Source organism: Taurulus bubalis (genome assembly GCF_910589615.1).
Source record: "Taurulus bubalis genome assembly, chromosome: 2".
NCBI classification, from domain to species: domain Eukaryota; kingdom Metazoa; phylum Chordata; class Actinopteri; order Perciformes; family Cottidae; genus Taurulus; species Taurulus bubalis.
In genome coordinates this window covers 9757818-9778095 of record NC_136590.1, presented here as the reverse complement: position 1 = coordinate 9778095, position 20278 = coordinate 9757818, and the positions used below count along the sequence as shown (strand labels likewise).

The 20278-nt window shown below is 42.8% G+C and overlaps 1 protein-coding gene across 1 annotated transcript in view; it reads right to left on the bottom strand.

The window, feature by feature from the left end:
• Positions 1-20278, bottom strand: part of LOC306733259 (zinc finger MIZ domain-containing protein 1-like) — a gene marked incomplete at its 3' end in the record, with an annotated part of 71541 nt that overhangs the window by 13804 nt on the left and 37459 nt on the right. The window contains exons 2-4 of the mRNA XM_079214471.1: positions 19714-19833; positions 14436-14549; positions 10818-10923 (exon numbers count right to left, since the gene is read on the bottom strand). Of these exons, the coding sequence (XP_079070597.1) occupies positions 10818-10923; positions 14436-14549; positions 19714-19782 (289 nt within the window). The 5' untranslated portion in view covers positions 19783-19833. The remainder of the gene's footprint in view (positions 1-10817; positions 10924-14435; positions 14550-19713; positions 19834-20278) is intronic.

The window sequence follows — 20278 nt, the reverse complement described above, 5'->3', positions numbered from 1 at the left end:
ATGAAGCAACATCTTTGTGTGCCACAGACAACCACAAGACAAATCTTCAGAGGACTTATCTGACTGACGAAGCTTTCACCTGAGCACACGGAGGTTTCAGCTGACTGCACCAGCACAGAGTGTGTTTTTAACCGTGCACTTCTGCAACCAGATTATCAGATAAGCAGACCTGCAAAGAAGCTGCTTACAGGAGCCAGGCTGTTTCCCCGAGCAACAGGCTGCTATTAACAAAGGCCCGGCCTTAAGCCCTCGCCTACAATGATACTAATTAGGCACGGAGCAGATGTGCCCGGACTAGTGCCCACCTCGGGGTGCTGGCCAGGACCGGTAGTGTCACGGCGGCACACGCTGGTGACTGATTCACCTGCGACCTTTAAACAGTGGGCCTGGGGTCAAAGCCCCCCTTTAGTAGTACAGTAGGAACAGACACGGGAGGAGCCTGGGTCGGGTCCCGGCACCCCTCTAGGCTCATTAGAGTCGTCCATATGTGCAACAGTGCAGCATTTGAATAAAAAGCTTCCTAATGACAAACACTCAGGCCAAATAACAACAATGAAACTAAAACTGTATCCATTTTAATCTGAATTTATCTGTATATACCAGCTGTATGTATGGCCTCAGGCAGAAAAAAAAAAGGATTGTGCAAATAATGCGTTTATTTTTATTTTTTTTTTACATTAAATTGTATTCATCTCATTCCTTCAAATTTAAATCCTGCATTTCTATTATTGTTTTAATAATTTTTAAATATATTTAATTATGCAGATAGTGTTTTTTTTTTTAACAACTATTTTTTATTCAACTCTATTTTATACGTTTTTATTGTGTTAGTTATAAGTTTCCAGTATTGTATCCATAAAACAACATTTAAATCTATATCATAAACATAAATCATTTTAATCTTGCTCTTCTATATGTGGCCCAGTACTGAAACTCTGTTGAATGTTTACTGTCCTGTATTCTAATTGATGCTTGTTGCCCCAGTTTTCTCACAATGGTCATTAAAGTTTACATTGTGACTCGTGTAAACTCTGTTCAAAACTCTTACTGTTTTTTTCTTTTCCCACAAAAGTGTGTTGTGTGTTTAATTAACATACAAATCCCCAAGTAGAACAAGGCATAAACTTAGGTTGTCGATGGCTTCAATGAACAGCCGAGAACACAAGTGTGAACTGTGACGCAGGCAAGATGATAAAACAACATGTGTGACATGCTTCATACGGTAAAACTCCGACAAACAACACAACAGTAGCCATGTAGCTTTTCTAGATGACCAACCCAAAAAAAAGAAAAAAAAAAAAAAAGCACGTCTGATGTCATTCCATGTACAGTATGTCGACACGGTCCAGTGTGAGGACATAATGTAAGGACTGTGATGAGGATGGTGGTTGGTGGTTCAGCCAATGCATGAGTTTCCTGTGCGACACACAGCAAGTACCTGAGTCAGACTGACACCTCCTGCAGCAGCTGGTTTCTGTAGGGTTCAAATTTTACATTTTACTGAACTTTACAAACATGTCTAAGATATTCAGTAAATGACAGACATTTGACCAAACCTATGAGATGACGGTGTGATCGGGAAATATATATATATATATATATATATCAAGGTATAATTCACAGACTGTTGGGAAACCTACAAAGAAGAGAGATGAACATACGATACTTCAAATGAGGAAAAAAATATGGATGTACTGGTATTGCAGAAAACGTTAAAATAGATCATACTTATTTTCTACTGCGTTATGGTACAAAATGGCAAACATCCAGTGCAGGTAATTTAAGGATTCGTGTCATTCCTGCCACTACAAAAATGACACAAAAGTATTATTATCATTAGTTTTCAGTGGCGATACAGCTAATCACTACAGGGTATCCGCTAATCAATGAGCCTACCTTCCGCTGTTACTATTGACTGAATCTGTAGCTCTTTATCCGAGCAGTTAACAAGGTTTGATCAGAATTCTATGATAGACAAGGTGTGTAAGTATGGTCAATGTGTGCAGCATGGGGGTTGTGGATCGTGCCATAGACATGTGAAAGAGGAATTATTGATGCAGTTTAAAGTCTCTGCTGTTCACCATTAAAGGTCGATAAAGGTCATAGAGTACTTAATGCTTCTTTAATAGGTTTCTTTAGCATCGTCCAATATCGTAATTTGTAATCTCTCATAACCGTCTCACCTTCTGGATCTTTAAGATCGCAGGGTTCTCTCATCTGACTCTTGAAAGCATCTTTTCACTGCATATTTATGAACATATAAAGATCACTCCCTTTCTGCAGAAGGCAACTCTCTCTGCTGTAGATACAGATGAAGTGTTTCCGCCGCTCCACACACTGATAACCTGATCCACACCACATGTTTGATTACTTTCCAGCTACTGCTTGATCATAAATTAAGATCAAACACCAGTTCACGAGCAGAAGTCTGCTTTTTGCCTTCTGCTGTTGTTTGTTCTTTAAAAGGACTTCCAGTGAGATTAACAAGGAGATGGATGCGTGTGTGTTCCTCTTTGATGCGAGGAGGAACTCTACCTTCATTTACACATGGCATTTCGATAACATTGTAATACTCTTATTGTTTTGAGAAATCCCATCATACTATACATTTCTATCTTGTGACACATTTGGTTTGACGAATATATGTCTGTGAACCATCCTGTTTTGTTTTGCCATCTTTGGAGGTTTCAATATCAAATGTGATCGAAATTCTACTTTGGGTTTGATCCCAGTATATGAAGAGGTGTAAACAAACTGCATCCTATAATTACTATTGTTTGGACATTCTTTCATTAAAACAAAGCCACATGAAAACAGCCGGCGTCATCTGTAAATAAACAAACGTTATCAACGGCTCCTGCATGCCGATTGCTGTTATTGTGATTAGAGACTTTATCGAAAAAACTTCAAAGATAAAAGGTCAGTGCAATTTCACACCTCGGTGAGATTGTAGAGAGAACAAGAGATTCATTGAAGCTGACAAAATAACAGTAATGAACAGTTGGAAGTGTGTCGTGCTGCACAGCTAGCCAGACATCTCTTTACCAACAACGCCTGTTGCAAAACCTCTCTCGTGTTGGCACGTTAGGAGCTGTCCCACAAACACATTTTGGGGGGGAAAAACTAATTGCATAAATGCCCAAACCAGGACTTTAATGTTCAGCTTACCAAAAACCCCTCTTATTGGAGGTAAAGCCAAATGAACAATAAAGAAACCAGCATGCCAACCAACCAAGTAACATAGAATTCCCAAGGTAAATCAATAGCTCAAAGAAATTACTTCAGCTGACTGTCTTTCTTACCAGGAACTCATTTATGAACAGGAATGTTTCATCTTTTGTTAGTTAGCATAGCTTGTTGGATTCGATGGTGACACGCAGCAAAGAAATGTCATCACTTTCAAAATGTCCAAAGAAACTTAAAGAAGAAGAATCTTCTTTTCCATGATATATATATATATATATAGTATAATTCCGACAGAGATTTTGAGCTTTTGAAGCAAACGAGTGACACAGAAGTAGTTTCTTTAGCAATAAAGAGTGTTGAAAACATACTGAGCATATGATCAGTTTGTATTTGACTTATATTTTGCAGTGACTGGATCACCATTGGAATGCATTGTAAATGGATAAAGGAGCCATTTTTCCAGCACGAAGACAAGAAGCATTTGATGTTCCCTAAAGATATAGCTTTTTTTAGTATTTCTTGAAGTTGAACATGAACAAAACAGGTGCATTAGTATCTCAATGGAGTGGAATGTTGGAAATCAAAAGCCATTTATCCCATTTAAAAACCTCAGTGCACCACACATGGTGGGACCAGGAGAAACACAGTATCACTGATCTGAAACCAGTGAGTTACTACATAGGGAGAGAATGTGTGCGTGTCTCTGCAGTGAGCCCGGCTGCTTGTGCTGTGTGGCACAGAGGGGAGTGGGTGTGATGAACTGCCAAGAGTCTCGCGGAAAACGCCGCCTCAAGTAGGTCAGCGCGACTCCGGGAGATAATCAAGGCCATTTTGACCCCTTCTGTGTGAGCTGTAAGTGGGTCAAATGCAGCAGTCAGCTGTTGCAACTCTATCACGCAGGGTGCTGCGAGGCACCCGTCATACTGTCAGAGCCCATTCCGTTAGTTTAAGACGTGGCAGGGTCCCCGCCTGCACCCGCCAATGCAGGAATCAAACCTCTATCTGCCTCCACCCCTCAAACACCCTGCCAGGGGTGAAACAATGTGAAGTTACTCTCAGTAGCAGCAGAGGCAGATCCACCTTTCCACTTGTCACTGAATACACCCACTACAAACACAACCCTCTAACTGTTGTCTTCTCCTTTTGACAGCTCGCAGCTTTGCAGCTCTGTCCCACTCACAGCAGCGAAGACTCTCCCCTCCCCGCCCCGCCACAACCTCCATGTCTAAAATGCCACCCGCATTGTAACCAGACTAACTCCAGCAATGTCCCTGCTCATTTCTCACTCTTAGCTGCACAGGAAAAAAAGGGGAACTCATGTGTCTAGAAAGACTTCTGAGCGTAAATCTGCAACAGCAGAACAAAGGCGATACAGGGCAGCCTTAATCTCTGCACTACTGAAGCCAGCAGCTATTTTAAAGCTCTTTTCTCTGTGTCTCTCTATCCCTCCCACCTTCCTCTCTTCTCTCTAACATTCTTCCTCTCTCTCTCCCCCACACTCCCTCCCTCTGCCCCTACATTTCCCCCGATGTCTCTGGGCAGCAGCTTCTCTCTGTTTTCCTCTCCTCTCTCCCTGCGTGTCCAGTGACTGACTGCACAATACACATCAATTATTCATGGCTGCTCTCTCTCCGTTTCGCAGGCAAAACCAATCACAGATGGAGTCATTGCTAATGGGCTCATGCTGTACTTGCCACCGGCTTCTTTGCACTCAAGCAACAAATACCCCAGAGACAATGAGAGGGAAAACAGGGATAAGCTGTATAAAAAAAAAAACACACACACACACAAAAAGAAGAAGAAACTTCATACAGCACTAACAGCCACAAGAGAATAGGAGGACACACGTTTGTGGTCAGAGAAGAAGAAAGGTATCGTCACAAATAATTTAGCAATATTAGGAGCTGGCTTCTGCAGCAGTAAAGGGTTAAAGACAGAGAGGCTGGGGGGAGGGAGGAGGGGTGTGGGAGGGGGGGAAACAGGGAGAGAGGGGGGAGGAGGGGATGGGGTGGGGGAGAGTGTGTGGGGGGGGGGGGCGAGGGAGAGAGGGAGAGAGAGAGAGAGAGAACCAAATGCTTATCTCCTCACCTCGGATGTATGCAGCAGTTATTGATGTATCTTCTTTTTCTGTCTAGTGATCCATTGCTTGCTCTCCCAATACACACATCACACAGAAGCAGCCACAGCCACTTCGCCAGAAGGGAGAGAGGGAGGGCAGGGGATGGGAGGGAGGGAGAGGAGGGGAGGGGAGGAGGGAGGAATGGAGAGGGAAAAAAAATGCAGGCAGCTCACATTTCAAACCTGCAAAGGGGGGTGGTGCCTAATGTGCTAGACAGCCTGCATCTTGGCCCACATCCAGAGCAACGAGTAAAAAGAAGCCTCAATCAATTCATTTAAAGCAACATTTGTTAGGAGGGAGATGCGGCACAAGTAGCGCCGAAAAGTGGCGATAGAAATGGTTCAGGTGGGTACATTAAGCAGTGATTTTAGCCCCCAAAACCTTGTGTTCGCATAAAGTCGACTTAATCCATCAAACTGGTCATTGTAATTAAGGGGCATGGAGGAGGAGAAGGAGGAGGAGGAGGAGGAGGAGGAGGAGGAGGCTGGGTATTGTGGCTTCCTGATGCATTGAGTGTTTGAATCAGGGAGGGAGGGGCCAATTAGACGACATTGGTCTTTTAGCACACATAAGCCACGGTAAGCTTTTGGATATATAATTACACAAATTTAAAACATGTAAACTGTGGGTCGACAAACCACCTGAGGCCGTCTGGAGCGGCTATTGTCATCTGCAAATAAAAACACTCACACTCACCGGCAGCGAGTCGGTTCAGGTGTCAACTGATCGGTGACTAAAATACAATAACATGCATTTAATTAGAGACACAAGGCACAATGTTAATTAATTCTAGCATGCAAACATACAATTTTGTTGCACTGTGAATCACAGGGCCATATGGAGTGGCTGAAGATGCTACCAATCACCTCCTGCTGCCACAGACACAATAACTACAGAGAAGGATAAAGAAGCACCGCTGCTCTTATCTCCTGTCTGTATTTACTATCAGCTATGTGCATGGCACGTGACTTACAGCCCTGTATCCCTACTGCAAGTCAACACATCCATCATAGTTGGCTGGAAGACTTCACATACAGTGATCATACACAGTAAAAGTCCAAAGTGGACCCTGTAGATTTATAGCTTTCGTGACACACTTATCATTTATAATAAGTATTGAAACTAGTAAACTCTGACGAGGGTCCATCTTTGCTGTACCTGCTGCAGACGAGACCCCAAAAGTTTCCAAAGATACTAAACGTATTGAACTGAATTCTGGGATCGAGAATATTTTCATTTGGTGAAATAGTGCAGCAGTAACTTCATGGCATATTGGGTTTGAATAAACGTGCAGCTTACAGAATATGATCTACATTTAGTTAACAGGAAATCTAAATTTAAAAGGGTTGAAGAAAGAAAATCATCAGGCATTAATGAATCATGAATATCAACTGATTTGTTTTAGTGGTGGACTTGTAAAGAATAGTGCAGTGATTATGATGTATGAGGTGTTTATACAGTAAGTTGGGTGAGTGAACACTCCTTAGACGGGATCTCACATCTTGATCTAAAATAACCCTTGCTGCCTCACCACCATCTGAAATAAAACTTCTATACATGGAAAATAATGTCTTAAATGTGTATTTAAATCTGATTAACTAAAAGGTTGTGTACTTTTCGGATACAACTCAACTGCTGCTGACAATAAAACAAGCTCTCGGCCACCAACAATGTGTTATTCTCTATTTAGGAAAAGCCACAGCTAAACTCTGACATCGGGTGGAGAGATGGACAGAAGGTAAAAAAAAAAATAGAAACAACATTTTTAGTGTGGGAAGTTCTGGGAAGAGTAATTACAGCCCTTCAGGCCTGTGTTTGTGTGTATCTGACCTCTGTATTGTGTGTACACATGGCAATGACAACTTGCCGTTCTTAACCTTCTTTCTTTGAAATCAATGAATTTCGGCCCACTTTCATGTCTTTGAAATTTCCATAAATACAAAAAAGAAATCAATGTTTTGAAATAAGATTACTAGCATGAAGTTTATATTTCTCTCTCCAATTTGTATTCACTCCAAAAATGTTTATACTTTGCCAAAAACTGTAATTTTAGTCTGACGACTGCACATCCGGCACCTGTGGCATGTCTTCATGCTGTACAGATTTTAAGGCATGTCAAAAGTTGACTTTATTTGGCTTCGTTTAATAGATTTCTAGAATTAATCAATTGGCCGCACTGCCTAATGTTGATCTACTTCCCGTCCAACACTACCAGAGGTCCCACCATAAAACGTCCACTATCAAACCGAACCAAGACGAAACAACGGATAAAAACTTTTTTTTTTTTTTTTTAATCATGCTGACGTGCTTAAACTACAACCCACATTGTCTTCGGATCCCACTTGAATACAAACCTGCATATGTGAAACACGTATAGAAACAAACCGGAGCTGAAGCCCAACTAATTATCTGTTGAATAGCTGGTTTACCAGGCGTTTGTTACATGAGAGAATGAACTGAAAAACCTTGACTGGTTCCCGTCTCTTATAAGTCGCTGCCTCCTTTCAGTCTTTAGAGCTGAGGAATTCCAAGAGCTTGCTGAGGCGCAAGCGATTGGGAATGTGCTACTCTGACCCTCTTGGGGAAGGGGGGGGGGGGGTCGTGATTAAGCGTTTTGTAGACGCTCCCGCACCACACTGAACCATCCTGCAGGAAGGGTGTGACACTGATGAAAGAGGCCAAAGAGGGCTTGCAATGTAACCTGTGATGGAGAGAGAGCGAGAGAGAGAAGGGAGGCCCTGATGAGTTTATCCACACCGAGCAAGTGATCCCCCTGCTTTGATGTCGGCTCCACGTGCGTGGCTTTGCCCTGCGGTAAGACAGTCCAAGTAATCACAGATTAATAGAGCAGGCTAATTTCAGTCACAGAGAGGTCACTTCTAGCAGACAGATGCCCCTCCCCCAGCCCTGCCCGAGCATTGTGGGACGCTTGCAGAAAAGGCAACTGGCCGATCCCTCGGAGTACATCTATTAAGAGTACGATTCACTGAGTGTGTCGAGTCAACATCTAAACTGCTCACTTTGCTATAAATCAGGTACATATGCGAACTGATAGAATCAATAGGAGGAGATAATGAAGTTTTCTTCAGGCGAGGAGATACATATTGCTGGTGTCATTAGGATAAAAGGTCTTTTTTTGCCTTTCTAAGCTTTTTTCTGACAAATAAATGAAAAAAACTAATGTCTTAAGCTGTTTTGGACATTACATGATGAATATATTTGTCAGAGTTACGGCCTGTTTCATCTTTAAGTTGCTGTGAACATTGATTTCCTACTGCTGAACACTGCTCTTTCCTTCCCTTCAGTGCAATTTCCCACCTCAATCTTCTCCCATGTTCGGAAGAGGAATTTCGATGACATAACAGAAATCTAATAGAAAGACCATGGCGCGGGTCAGAGCCAAGACAAGTTAGGCCTGGTTAAAATTGGACACCAAATCTGATTTACTTATTATCGCTCAGCCATTGACCTGATGTCCTCTGTGGCCCCGCTCGTAACTCCCAGAGATCTTGCTCCCTCCCGCCCACTTATAACACAGATTTTCAAAGCAGATTACAAGATGCACGATGTGACTGAGCCGGGCCAGTGGTTAAAGAGAGTAGGATTTGACTTCAAATGCACCCTGGACACCTTTTTCTCCTATTTCCTTTTGAGGAAACCCCCGGGCTTTGGGCTACACAAGCCCTTTTGTTGTGAGATAAACATAAGGTGGAACAGTTTCAAGCTGTCTGAATACAGAACAATACAAAAGCTCGTCATGCAACAAATGGTAGACTGTCGCATTTATGACTGAGCTGAGAATTTGAAAACAACAACAAACTTGGATCACATCCAGGAAAACAATCAAATTTCAAAATGAACCATCGCTAAACGAACATGATGCACAGTGTATTCAATTACACATTAGATTCACCTCATCCTATGTCCTGTCTAAAGTAGCTCCTAAGATGTGAACGGCCTACACTAACTCGTCTGTTTCCCATGTTGCATGGCTGACCTGCTGCCGCCATCCTGGCCCCATCATGTGACTAACCCCCCCCCCCCTCACACACACACACACACCCACATTCATCAATGGCCCTGCAGGATGTTGGGGATTGGGTCCTGCCCCTGGGGCCCTGTGGGGAGTGTTGTTTAAGAGCCGTCTCCCTGGGTTGCCAGAGAGGTCTTTCTCTCCAGCTTTACAACCTCCTCGACTGGGGCCTCCACTCTAAAGAGCTTCTGGGAGCGATGCAGGAGAATGTCTCCTCAGTGGTTATCATCGGCTCTCTCTCTCTCTAACTCTCTCTCCCTCCTTCTACAGGCCTCTCAAAATATCCATGCACACAGGTTCATAATTGTCCATGAAATGCACTTTGGGATGCTGCCTTGACTGGAGTACTTGCCGGTTTCCAAATGACTACTATTGCAGAAAATTATCCAGACAGAGAATCAATTGGAAATCTTATGTAAGCCCATAAATTAGGGCCTGAGATTTGATTTAGCATTAAGTAGCATTAGAACATTTGGCAGTATGAGTTAATTGCAGGCAGAGAAGGATTCTCCTCTTGTGGCCTGAAAAAGAGTGACAGTGCATGATTTGAAGCCTCATGTTACCACGTACAAAACCATGGACGCCGTAAATCAGAAAAGGCAAATACAAGTGAAAATCCAAACAACATGTGGCTCTTGACTTTCATGTCCTAGTTGACTTAAGATGGCTTAGCAAAGAGGCCGAGCGCACAGAAGCAACCGCGCAACTCCGCTTTACTCATAACCCAAGACAGGTGGAAACCACAAATCAAAAAACTGTAAAGGAGCACAAAATATTCCTGTTATCTTCCGAGCTGCTGACAGCCGATACATCTTCATTCCCGTCGTGCTTCAGCAAGCTTTTTTTGCCAGCTTGATAACAACATTTAGCAGTATACATCTGTCCCAATAATCCATCACTGTACTAAAATGACGGTGCTGTGTGAAAAACAGGAACTCATCGTCGCTGATAAAGTAGTTTTTTGTTGCGTGTGACAAATTGAGTATTCTGCTGTACGCACTTTGTCTTAAAACTCCATAGATGAAATCAAATTTGGCTATAGTTCTCCATGTTGTGAGCAAGTTTGGAAGTGAGATGCGACATGAAAAAGTGAAAGTTTAAGCAGATAATAGAGGGTAAAGGAAAAGGTATTGAGTCACTATTTTAGTTGAAAACAAAAGAAACAGAAGTCTGGACTACATGTCATGCAGAGAGCCTGAAAATAATCAGCATTTGTCTCTTTTAATATTTCCAGATTTTTGATAAGCAACTTAAAACATTAAAAAAAAAAATTAACAGAGACCATTTAGTCTACTTGAAATGCTGTCCACTGCACTGCTGGAGTGCAGTGCTTTTCTGGAGTGTCAGGAATTAAACAGTCTAGTAGTGATGGGTGGGTATTATGAAATGCTGCCAAGAATTCAGGCAGGAACTTTGAGCTCATACAGGCCAGCATGGCCAGATGGCCCGAGACGGCGGTTGAGAAAACTCTAGTCTTACCTGCTGATTTTGGAGTGAACTTGTCCCTGTTGGCAGCGCACACGGCCAGGAGCCGGTAGCCCAGGTCCAAGTCGTAGCCCTGCTGTGCGGCTACTCGGCTGACCACCTGAACACAACGACAGCAGGAGGCACACAGTCAGGACATTTTGAAAGATAAAGAATTCCCTTATTTTGTTTCTTAGAAACAACATCAATATAATGATGCTGTAAGGCAACATACATGCAAGTAAAAAATACAGGCATGGTAGCTCTAGATTTACTTTTATTGTAAACCAAAAAAAAATAATGCAGGTTTTTGGAAGGTTTATGAACTCATTTGATATTTCAATTTTCCTTTTCTATTATACTTCTTGACTACCTTTATTCCGAGAAAGAAAATCACAAAAATGCCAATTCAGCTTTTAGCTAAAGAGCAGAAACATGCAGCAAGTGCTCAGAAAGTGATGACTTCTTCTAGGCATGCACAATCCTTTAAATATATTATTTGATTTTCAGAACAGAACATTTTTTTAAATATTAATCTGCATACACATAGTGACAGACATTTGAAGGATGTGCATGATCATTCAAATGCAGAAGTTGACAATGTTTTCTGATTCCGTGGCTTAAGCTTTGTTGCAATGTAGTTTTTGAGATATCTTGCAAACAAACAAGCAGTCATACAAATGATAATCAAACAGGAATGGAAACAAAATCTCTTTGACCACATTGATAATACTGCTCTGACATGGGTATTGAATTCAGATTTTAAAGATACATCATAGCATCTATAGATTACTTAATAAAAACACAGTAAATACCAGCCCATCTTGGTACTTCAAAAAGACTTCATCATTTTGTCTTCACAATTCCTCAGATTCTGAGACGAGTGCAGTTTTGCAGCATCAAAGATCCAGTTCAAATCAAAGGATAAAGTCACGACTGCGTTATCAGTTCCATATGAGTCGGTGGACAAAGTGTGGCCTCTGGTGCCGCGATGCCCACTGAGAGGAAACATTAAGAGAAACATCCACATGCCACAGGAGGTGATGTAAATCACCCTTATGTGGCACATGTTGCTTTGATTTACCATCGCCATTATCAGCTCAAAGAGACCCACTCAAGACGTTAAGACCTGAAGGACATACCAAGGCCTGTGTGGATCAACGGGCCTCGCTAGAGACGGATTCTTCTCCTCCGCCTGGTTTTCATAGCCGCGATCCCAAAAGTTCAAGACAAGCCCTGAGGTAGCACAGCTGAACACTGCTCCCTGCACCATATCATTATCTCCTGTAAGTATAGTCTTGACGTGACACCAAAACAGAGTATGCATATGTGGCCTTTATTTATAGGAATCCCCCATTAAGAAGAAGATATACGAGTATGGGCTGTCTAATTACCATCTAAACTTGTGAGGGACATTTTGCTGAATGGTAATTTTAGTGTAAGAAGTTATCACAAGTTCTAATTTCAGGATTTAAATTGTACACAGTCTGTGGAGTTGTGGTGATGGATCGTCTACGATCCAAAAGTCACTCAAACTTTATGCTGCATACTTACTTTGTGAAACTATCTGCACAACAAATTATTAATTCTTCATGCTTTAGAATACATTTGCCATTCAATGGAAAACATTGCAAAGAGCCTCATGGTGAAACTCTGGGTGTAAAGAGGCAGAGAATATCTTATTAACTTCTATATTAAGATTACAAATAATCTTGTCTCGGTCTAGCACCCTTTTTCTTCAAATGTTTTATTTTATAAGGTCAATTATGTTTTGTAGTGGCCTGATTCTTAGACTCATTTACTTACCCCATGACTGACTGTTGTTTTGTAAAATAGCATATTTCTCTTCATATCCATTTGTATGTTGAAGATGATATTTTTTCAGGTGTAGCCATCTGTTTGCCATCACCAAATGCCAACGCTGAGGCATGCAGGCAACAGGCATCAGATTCTCTATGTTCCCTCTCTGTGTGGTTCACGCTAAAGTCTATACAACCCATAAACTAAAAAGGAAAAGATTTTCACGGCAGGAAACAAATTGAATTGGCGAAATGGAGGAAAAAGGCACCTGCTGCTGCTGCTGCACATTAAAGCAGTAACACAAACAATCACTTGAATGGAGGGATGTGTCAGAGCGGTTTCACTGTGGTGCTCAAGTACAAATCTCTCGGGTTTCTTCTCTTGCTGTAGCCACGCTCGCTCGACGGGGTTACAAATTGCACCCAACAGGAGCTATATGTATCTCTTATCTACTGCTGGAGGCGGTATGGAAATGAGCATGTTAAAGCACAGAATGGCCCAAGGTGACAGGTGAGTGACACATCCGCAGTCCATCCATTGTTCTATCTGTCTGTTTGGTCTCTTGGCCCAACATTTCCAGAGGACAGTCATCTCTTCATTTAGTATCTGTCCTGACTGAAACAGAATTATTCAAAACAATTATTTTTATTGAAGAAATACTATGGAGGAAAAATAAATAAATCAAATACTCATCCCCTGTAGGTTTGACCTGTTTGTAGTTTGCTCCTTTGTAGCGGTCGGCAGCTCAGCTTGCACCCACAACAGTTCAAATAGATTCCAATGGTGACAGGAGCCATGACAAAAACATACCTCCAAAAAATACTATCGCCCATAGAAACCTTTTAAAACCCTAATTTCTCTATCCATAAGCTTGGCATGTTCCAAACACTTGTATTTTTGGCAGAATATGGATAAATCAACAGTTTGCATTTCACAGCTAAGACTAGCTGTTAGAAATGATCGGCCAATTCAAGCTAACGAAGCTGCACAAAACAGCCAGCAGTAGCCGCAGGAGCAGCGTGTGCTGTATGAGCTGTGTGTTTAGGCATGGCTTAGTGGTTTTCAATCAAATTTGCCAACATTGGTTATGGCTAACAACAAGCAGAAGCTGTGAGAGTGTTGCACAACGGAGGACTCAGAAGTTTCTGTGGATGTTTGCCATTACCATTAAAACGGCACCCTTCATTGGAATCCATTGTAACTGCTGTAAACACCAGCTGCAAACTTCTCAGAGCCACCTTTAAAGGCAACGAATGGTAAGTGATGAGTTTTTTTGGTGGAGTATTACATTTCATACGAACTGAACATGCGAAAGAGAAGAGGGTTTTTCAGACAACAATTTACCTCTAAGATCGAGTCTGATAAGATCAAATCACTTTGATGTATTTTGCCCCAAATCATTCTTTGTTTACAGTGTACGTGTCACAAAAGTCAAGTTTCTTTCCCCACATGCTGTGGGATATAAATTATTCAATTAATGAAAAGCCTCGGGATTTGGTAACTGTATTTCCCTAAAAGCACTGATTGCTTTGTGGTTTGAGGACGTTATAGCGCTCCTTTTCGTGTTCCAGTGTGCCGATTTCAAGTGCCACAGCACAAACTGTAACTGAAGTCACTGAGAGGTGACTGAATCTCAGTAGTTTATACAGGGTGAAATACTTTTTATTTTCCAGTGACCTCAGTGAAGATCAGGCAGCTAAACATTAGTTCCCTCATAACCCTGAGGGAGTTATGGAAAGAGCCAATGCAGCATTTGTTGTCGCAGCTTTTTCATTGTCCTTGAACCTTCGAGTGTGAGATTGAAGAAGGGGGTCACCATAACTGGCCACTTACCGTTAGGCATCCCATCAGGCTTTGCTCGAAGGGGCGCTGGAAGGCTCTGGGGTCGCCACACCAGTCCAGCAACTCTGTCGCTGCTGTTTGGAAATTTGCTGGATTTTGTAAGTGCTGGGGGGGAAAAAAGGGAAAGATTGGGAATATGTTAGAGCCCAAGAACATTCAAAGGTCACTAGGAAGCAGAATGGCAAAACTATTTAGCTTTTGCCCATCTCCGGTCTCTCAATTTCCTTAATCAACAGGAATACATGTGGAGGATGCGATTGGACTCAAGTCTGTTGCGTCCCGGAACCTCGAATAAAAGACGGATTGTGAGAGACAAACTCACTTGTCACCAAAACAAAGGCCACGCCAATACCATGATGAATAATTTAAAGCACTCAGAAGTGCTTAAAAGAAAACAGCATTTTTACGACCACATTTCTCAAAATTGATCTTATTACACCTGGGATTGCCTTTGTTGCAGGTTTAAAGTATTAATGTGCAGTGCTGAAGGGGTACATCCCCATTAGAGTCTTGCCGCCACTTCACTCTCCCCAAGTTCCTGTAGCACCGCTTTGCCACTGAGTGCAATAAATCGCCCTGTATGGCGGCATGAATAGCCGAGGAAGCCCTTATTTGACCAGCCGGCCCTGAGCTGTGCCGTGACTTTATCTGACAGCAGGCTCCTTGACCTACAGGTACCCCTTTATGGCATTCATTCCCTGACTGGAGCCAGCAGCCCACTCACTAACCCTGTCGTCTGTCTTGCTGTAGAAACGGAAAAATAAACCTCACTGGGTTGCCACGTCAGACTCAGTGTTGCACATTTCTCCTCTAAAAGCTTTCAAACCTCAATATGAATCACTTTAAACATAGAAGAGCAGGCACACCACATCCACTCTTCAGTGATCTTTTACCTTTAGATAGATTATATGCACAAGCCCTTGCAGTGCACTTGTACAAAGCAGGAACAAATGGACTACCCACTCCACGGCATCAAAGGTAAATAGAGAGGTTTAGCTTAAAGTGTGTGGCTGCCTACTTAACAACGTCTGTGTGCTGTGATTTCACTGTCAGGGACGAAAGGAGAAGAGGACGTGACAGCGATGCAGCCGCTACCTCGCAGTGCTTTTTTCTCGTTTGCTCTTTAGGGGGCAGCAGAGGTCAGGATTTGATAAGGCAGCTATCATATCAATTTACAAAGCCGTCGTTTGACAAGGGCCGGATAAAACCAGTCTTGTTTATTTCATGTTCTGTCCGAGACTGTTCCCCACTCGCCCTACATGTCTTTGTTTTGTGAGACTAGGACGAGACGTGGTGGGGTTGCTGAGCATGTCAAGTCTACTAGTGGATAAAGTCTTCTGGAGATGCACACACATCCACAGATGCTAAATTTAGATGAGTCTGGAAGCTAGAAAACACACGCAATCAGAGCACCAAGGATGGAAAGGGGGAGTAGTGGAGAGATATGTAGAGGGGAGGGTAAAAAAAATAAAAAACACACCACCAACACTTGGGCTTGAAGTGATTACTGTTCTTTGCACTCAGAACAATTGGTCCCACCAGTGTGGCTGTCACATGGAGAGCTTGGCACTGCCACGCCACAGATGTTCCCCCTACTCCGGCCAAAACCCACCAATCAAACCTAAACTAGTGGCCAAGAGACCCCCTCTCTCCCCCGTTCCCCGTCCCCTGGGTGAGAATGATCCTCCAGCATTTACACTCCAGTAAAAGCTCGGCTCAGTTCGAGAGAAACAAAGACAGACAGGATTCGCAGTGTCCTGAGAATACAGCTTTCTTCAGATACAATAATCCTCTGTAGTCACGTGCGGTAACGACTTGATCTGCACATCTGCAGCTCGACTGAATGTGACAGCGCACGCGAACTGGCAAAGACTCCCTTCCCTTCAAAATCACAGCTTTCGGTTATTCTGCTGTTGTTATTCAGCGACGCCCCAGAGCACTGAAAACATATTAATGGAGACAATTAACCCTGGAAAGAACACAGGGGCAGACAAAAACAGCTGCATAGCCAGTGCAGCAGCAAACGGTTGTCTTGCAGTTCATCATGAAATATTGACGCTTTCAGTTTGAGGAAGTGTTCCTGCAGCGAGAGGAGAGTTCATAGCTTCCGCCAAAGCCCCATACGGATCACCGAGTGGAGAGTCTGACAGAAAACTGGCTTCCCCACGGCGAGAGGAAAAATACTGCCTCTGAAATAGATACCAGTGGTATCACGGAGCCCATCTTCCCCAAAGTGTTCACAACGGTGCAATTCTAGGACGCGAGAGGAAAACAAACTGCCACTGAGAAACTGTGTGTTTGGTGGTGAAGTCAGATAACTGTTTTTATGTATCTTTTTTTAAACATCCTCGTCTGTTTGGAGGTTAAACAAGCAGACTTATTTATTTCCCTGTTAAAAGTTGGAGGTATGTTCCCTTGAGGTATTTAGTACCACCACGAGACAAACACTCTTTTCCATGTATTAACTTACGGAGTATAAGTGATGCTATACTTATATTTCAGTGTCGATTAATCTGCTGATTCTTTTCTTAAATGTTCAAAAATAGGGAAAATGGCCATGAATTCCCATCTTGTCATCAAGCCCCACTGTTTATTTAGTATTATGTAGTAGGTACTTACCTGCTTTCTTCACACTAATGTCAAACAATGCAGGAGTAAACGGCACAGCCATTTCTCAAGTATCACAATCAGTGTATTGGGGTGAACAATAACCATGTTTTCATAGTGTATTAACAGTTTGGTTGAGTTATTGTTTAGAAATCACATTATTGCAAATTTCACAACAGGACGGTAATTAAAAAATTGCCACCGCAATGATTTCTGATTTAACTTTCAACCCATGATTCAATCAGGCTGACAGATTCCAATTTCCTCTACTTTATCATCACGCTCAGCAGTAATTTATCATTTGAGCAACAAAATCAATTTGTTCCCCTGTCCGCCGCGCTGGCTGCGAGTATTCAGACAGACATGTCACATCTTCCAGAGAACAACAACACAATGGAGGAGGCTTCATTTATATTCCTGCTTCACGTCCGTATTGCCTTCTAGATGCCAAATTTTAGCATGTGCACACTTTCAATTAAAGCAAACAGCTGGATTGGTTTACAATATTTCCTTAATTATTTTAATAGCTTGGATATTGGACAATAGGGAGCAGGGGGAGAAGATAGTGAGTTAATTGTTCTGATCTCCCCTGATGATCATCTTTGTGTGCGGGGAGGAGAATAGACGGCCGGCTGAATGGGCTCACTGCTAGTCTAATTGGCAGGACATAAATGGTATTTATTATGCGGGTCTTCCAAACCCTGATTGTCTGCGGCACAAAGCTGCCTCTATTAGCAGGGTGCTGGCTCTTACTGGTTGGTTTGAAATGACCCCGCGCTTAACCATTTATTAGATGGACTGGAGGCCTCCTTGTATGCCATGGATCTCTCTAATTGGCATGTTTACCCATGTGCTGATTCCCCGGCCGCGAAGATTGGGACGTGTTTGTTTAAATTTTTGCCTCGCGGGGGTTAATACATTTAACCCTGCAACATTTGAATTGTTTGCACTTTTTGTGTGAGACAGATACAAATCCCCTTTCTTGTTATCTCAACTTCCTTGACAGAATAATTCATTAGCTATTAGCAATACAGTGCATTCATAGAATCCAGTTTCACCTCCCATACAACTAAAGAAGGAGGGGATATTGAATATTGAATATTTAATATCCTGCTGTGAAGAAGGTAACCAGACTGGAGACAGGGAGTGTTTACCTCTGTCTACCTTATTACTTCATCATCAAAAGCTTGGCTGTGCACATAGGGGCTTCCCTCTGTTTTCTCCCAAAACACTCGCCCCGTCTTGCTACCCGCCTCACCTTGTCTATTTCTCACTAAGAGCTGAGAAACTCCCTGCCGAGGGTAAAACAATTTGCCACGTCCGCACTTGTGTTTTAAGTGCAAGCCCCATACATTGTCCCGAAGGAGAATGCAGGAGGTGCATTTTCAGGAGGTGGACCTCGGCACAGAGCGCAGAAACAAAACGGGCCGTCAGTTAAGAAAGGAGATCAAAGGGAGAGAGCCCTGTAGCCCGGGGTTACGCAAGTATGCCTGTTTCATTCTGCCAGAGATTCGTCCCGCCGTAAACGGTGGGGAGAAGGGAACAAAAGGACTCGCTGGGAGTCAGCGGTGGTGTAGGGAGAAAGAAGGGTGATGACGGGGGAGGGAGAGGAGCCTCCGCTCTTTGATCCCAGTCAGTAACCTGAGTCACACCACAGTCCTGATAGTGAGACCGAGCAGATAAGTCACTTTACTGTGGCCGAACAGGAAGGCTGCAGGGACTCGACTGTACAGTGTGTGCACAGGCATAAACCTAGAAAAGGAAAGCCAGAATGTTTGCTTGCTACTGTCCTACGCCCCAAATATAGAAATTATGTCCATAAAAAGCTGCACATCAGGTTTCCGGAATGCAATTGTTTCTCAAGAAAACCTGTTGTAGGTGAGATAGATGAAAAAGTCATCAGCTAAGGGTTGCAATTTTATCTCAACCCACTGAACACTCAATTTAAAAGATGAAAGCAAAACTGGATTCGCATGGACTAGAATTGTGGCACAGCTAACCTGGCGTTAGCTAAACGCTCATCCACCTACAGCCTCTGATTCTTCATTCTCCTTCAGAGAAAGTTATTACCGTCACTTCCTGCTGAGCTTTCTCCTTGAGAATGACGAGGTCAGAGCCCAGATGCCAAATAGCAACGCTGTAATCTATGTTTACATAACAATACGTCCCGCGGCTGACTGAAATTAAGTAGAAGTAGCAATACCACAGTGTATTTTTACAGTTTGCCATCGTGCAGAAAGAAAGTGATGCAATGAAATATTAATACTTTTACAATCGTTTGTCAGCCTGAAGGCAGTGCATCATCATCATCATCATCATCATCATCATCATCATCATCAAGATAAATCATCCATTTTTCTGAATGGCTTTTTATGTGACAGTTTGTCTCATGTTTTAATAAATAATCTGAATATACTAACAGCCATCAGATTAAAGGAACAGTGAAGCATTTCCCCATGAAATATGTAAAAGTAGGACGTTTTCCAAAATGCAAATGCTAAAATAAATAACCAATACTTCAAGATTTAACTTAACACTCTTCATGTAAATGTAATGTGTCACATCCCACCTGTATCACATGTAATATGTAGCATACATGTGCCTAATGATTGTGTCAAACCCTCACATGATATAAACCAGACAGCTGACACAACACTCTCACCTGTTTGATACACAGCAGACGGTCATTGGTCTGCTGTATGTGTCTGTCCATCGACGGAATCGAGTTCATGTTGATTGTCCCTCTTCGGCCTCTACCTGCCAGCCATTAAACTGGAGCGTTCTGCAACAGAAACACAGACACGTGTTAAAGCTCGCCTCCTCTCTGCGAAGCTGCCAATCCCATCACCACCAGGATATTGCAGTTCAGTGTGTACATATGTGTGTGCGTGTGGCGCTGTGAACTGAGCAGGGAGATATTGATTTGGCAGGTGACAAGCACCTCAGAGAGCCCAAAGGATGACATTCCTCTCAGTTCCTGTGACACCCTTAACAAGCCCTGGCAGTCGCCCCCAAACGCTGCAAGACACCTTCGGAAAAGGACACACTGGATGGCTTAGAGAGGATGTCTGACCATGTTTAAAGCACCTCGGGGGCCAAAATGAACAGAGGTGGAGGGACATGCACACATTTTGTAGAGCCCGGCCTCAGAAAGCTGCATGAAACCCTTCCATCCCGGTCTGTGAGAACATTAACTTGGCATGTGGTTCTCTGTTTACATTACTTAG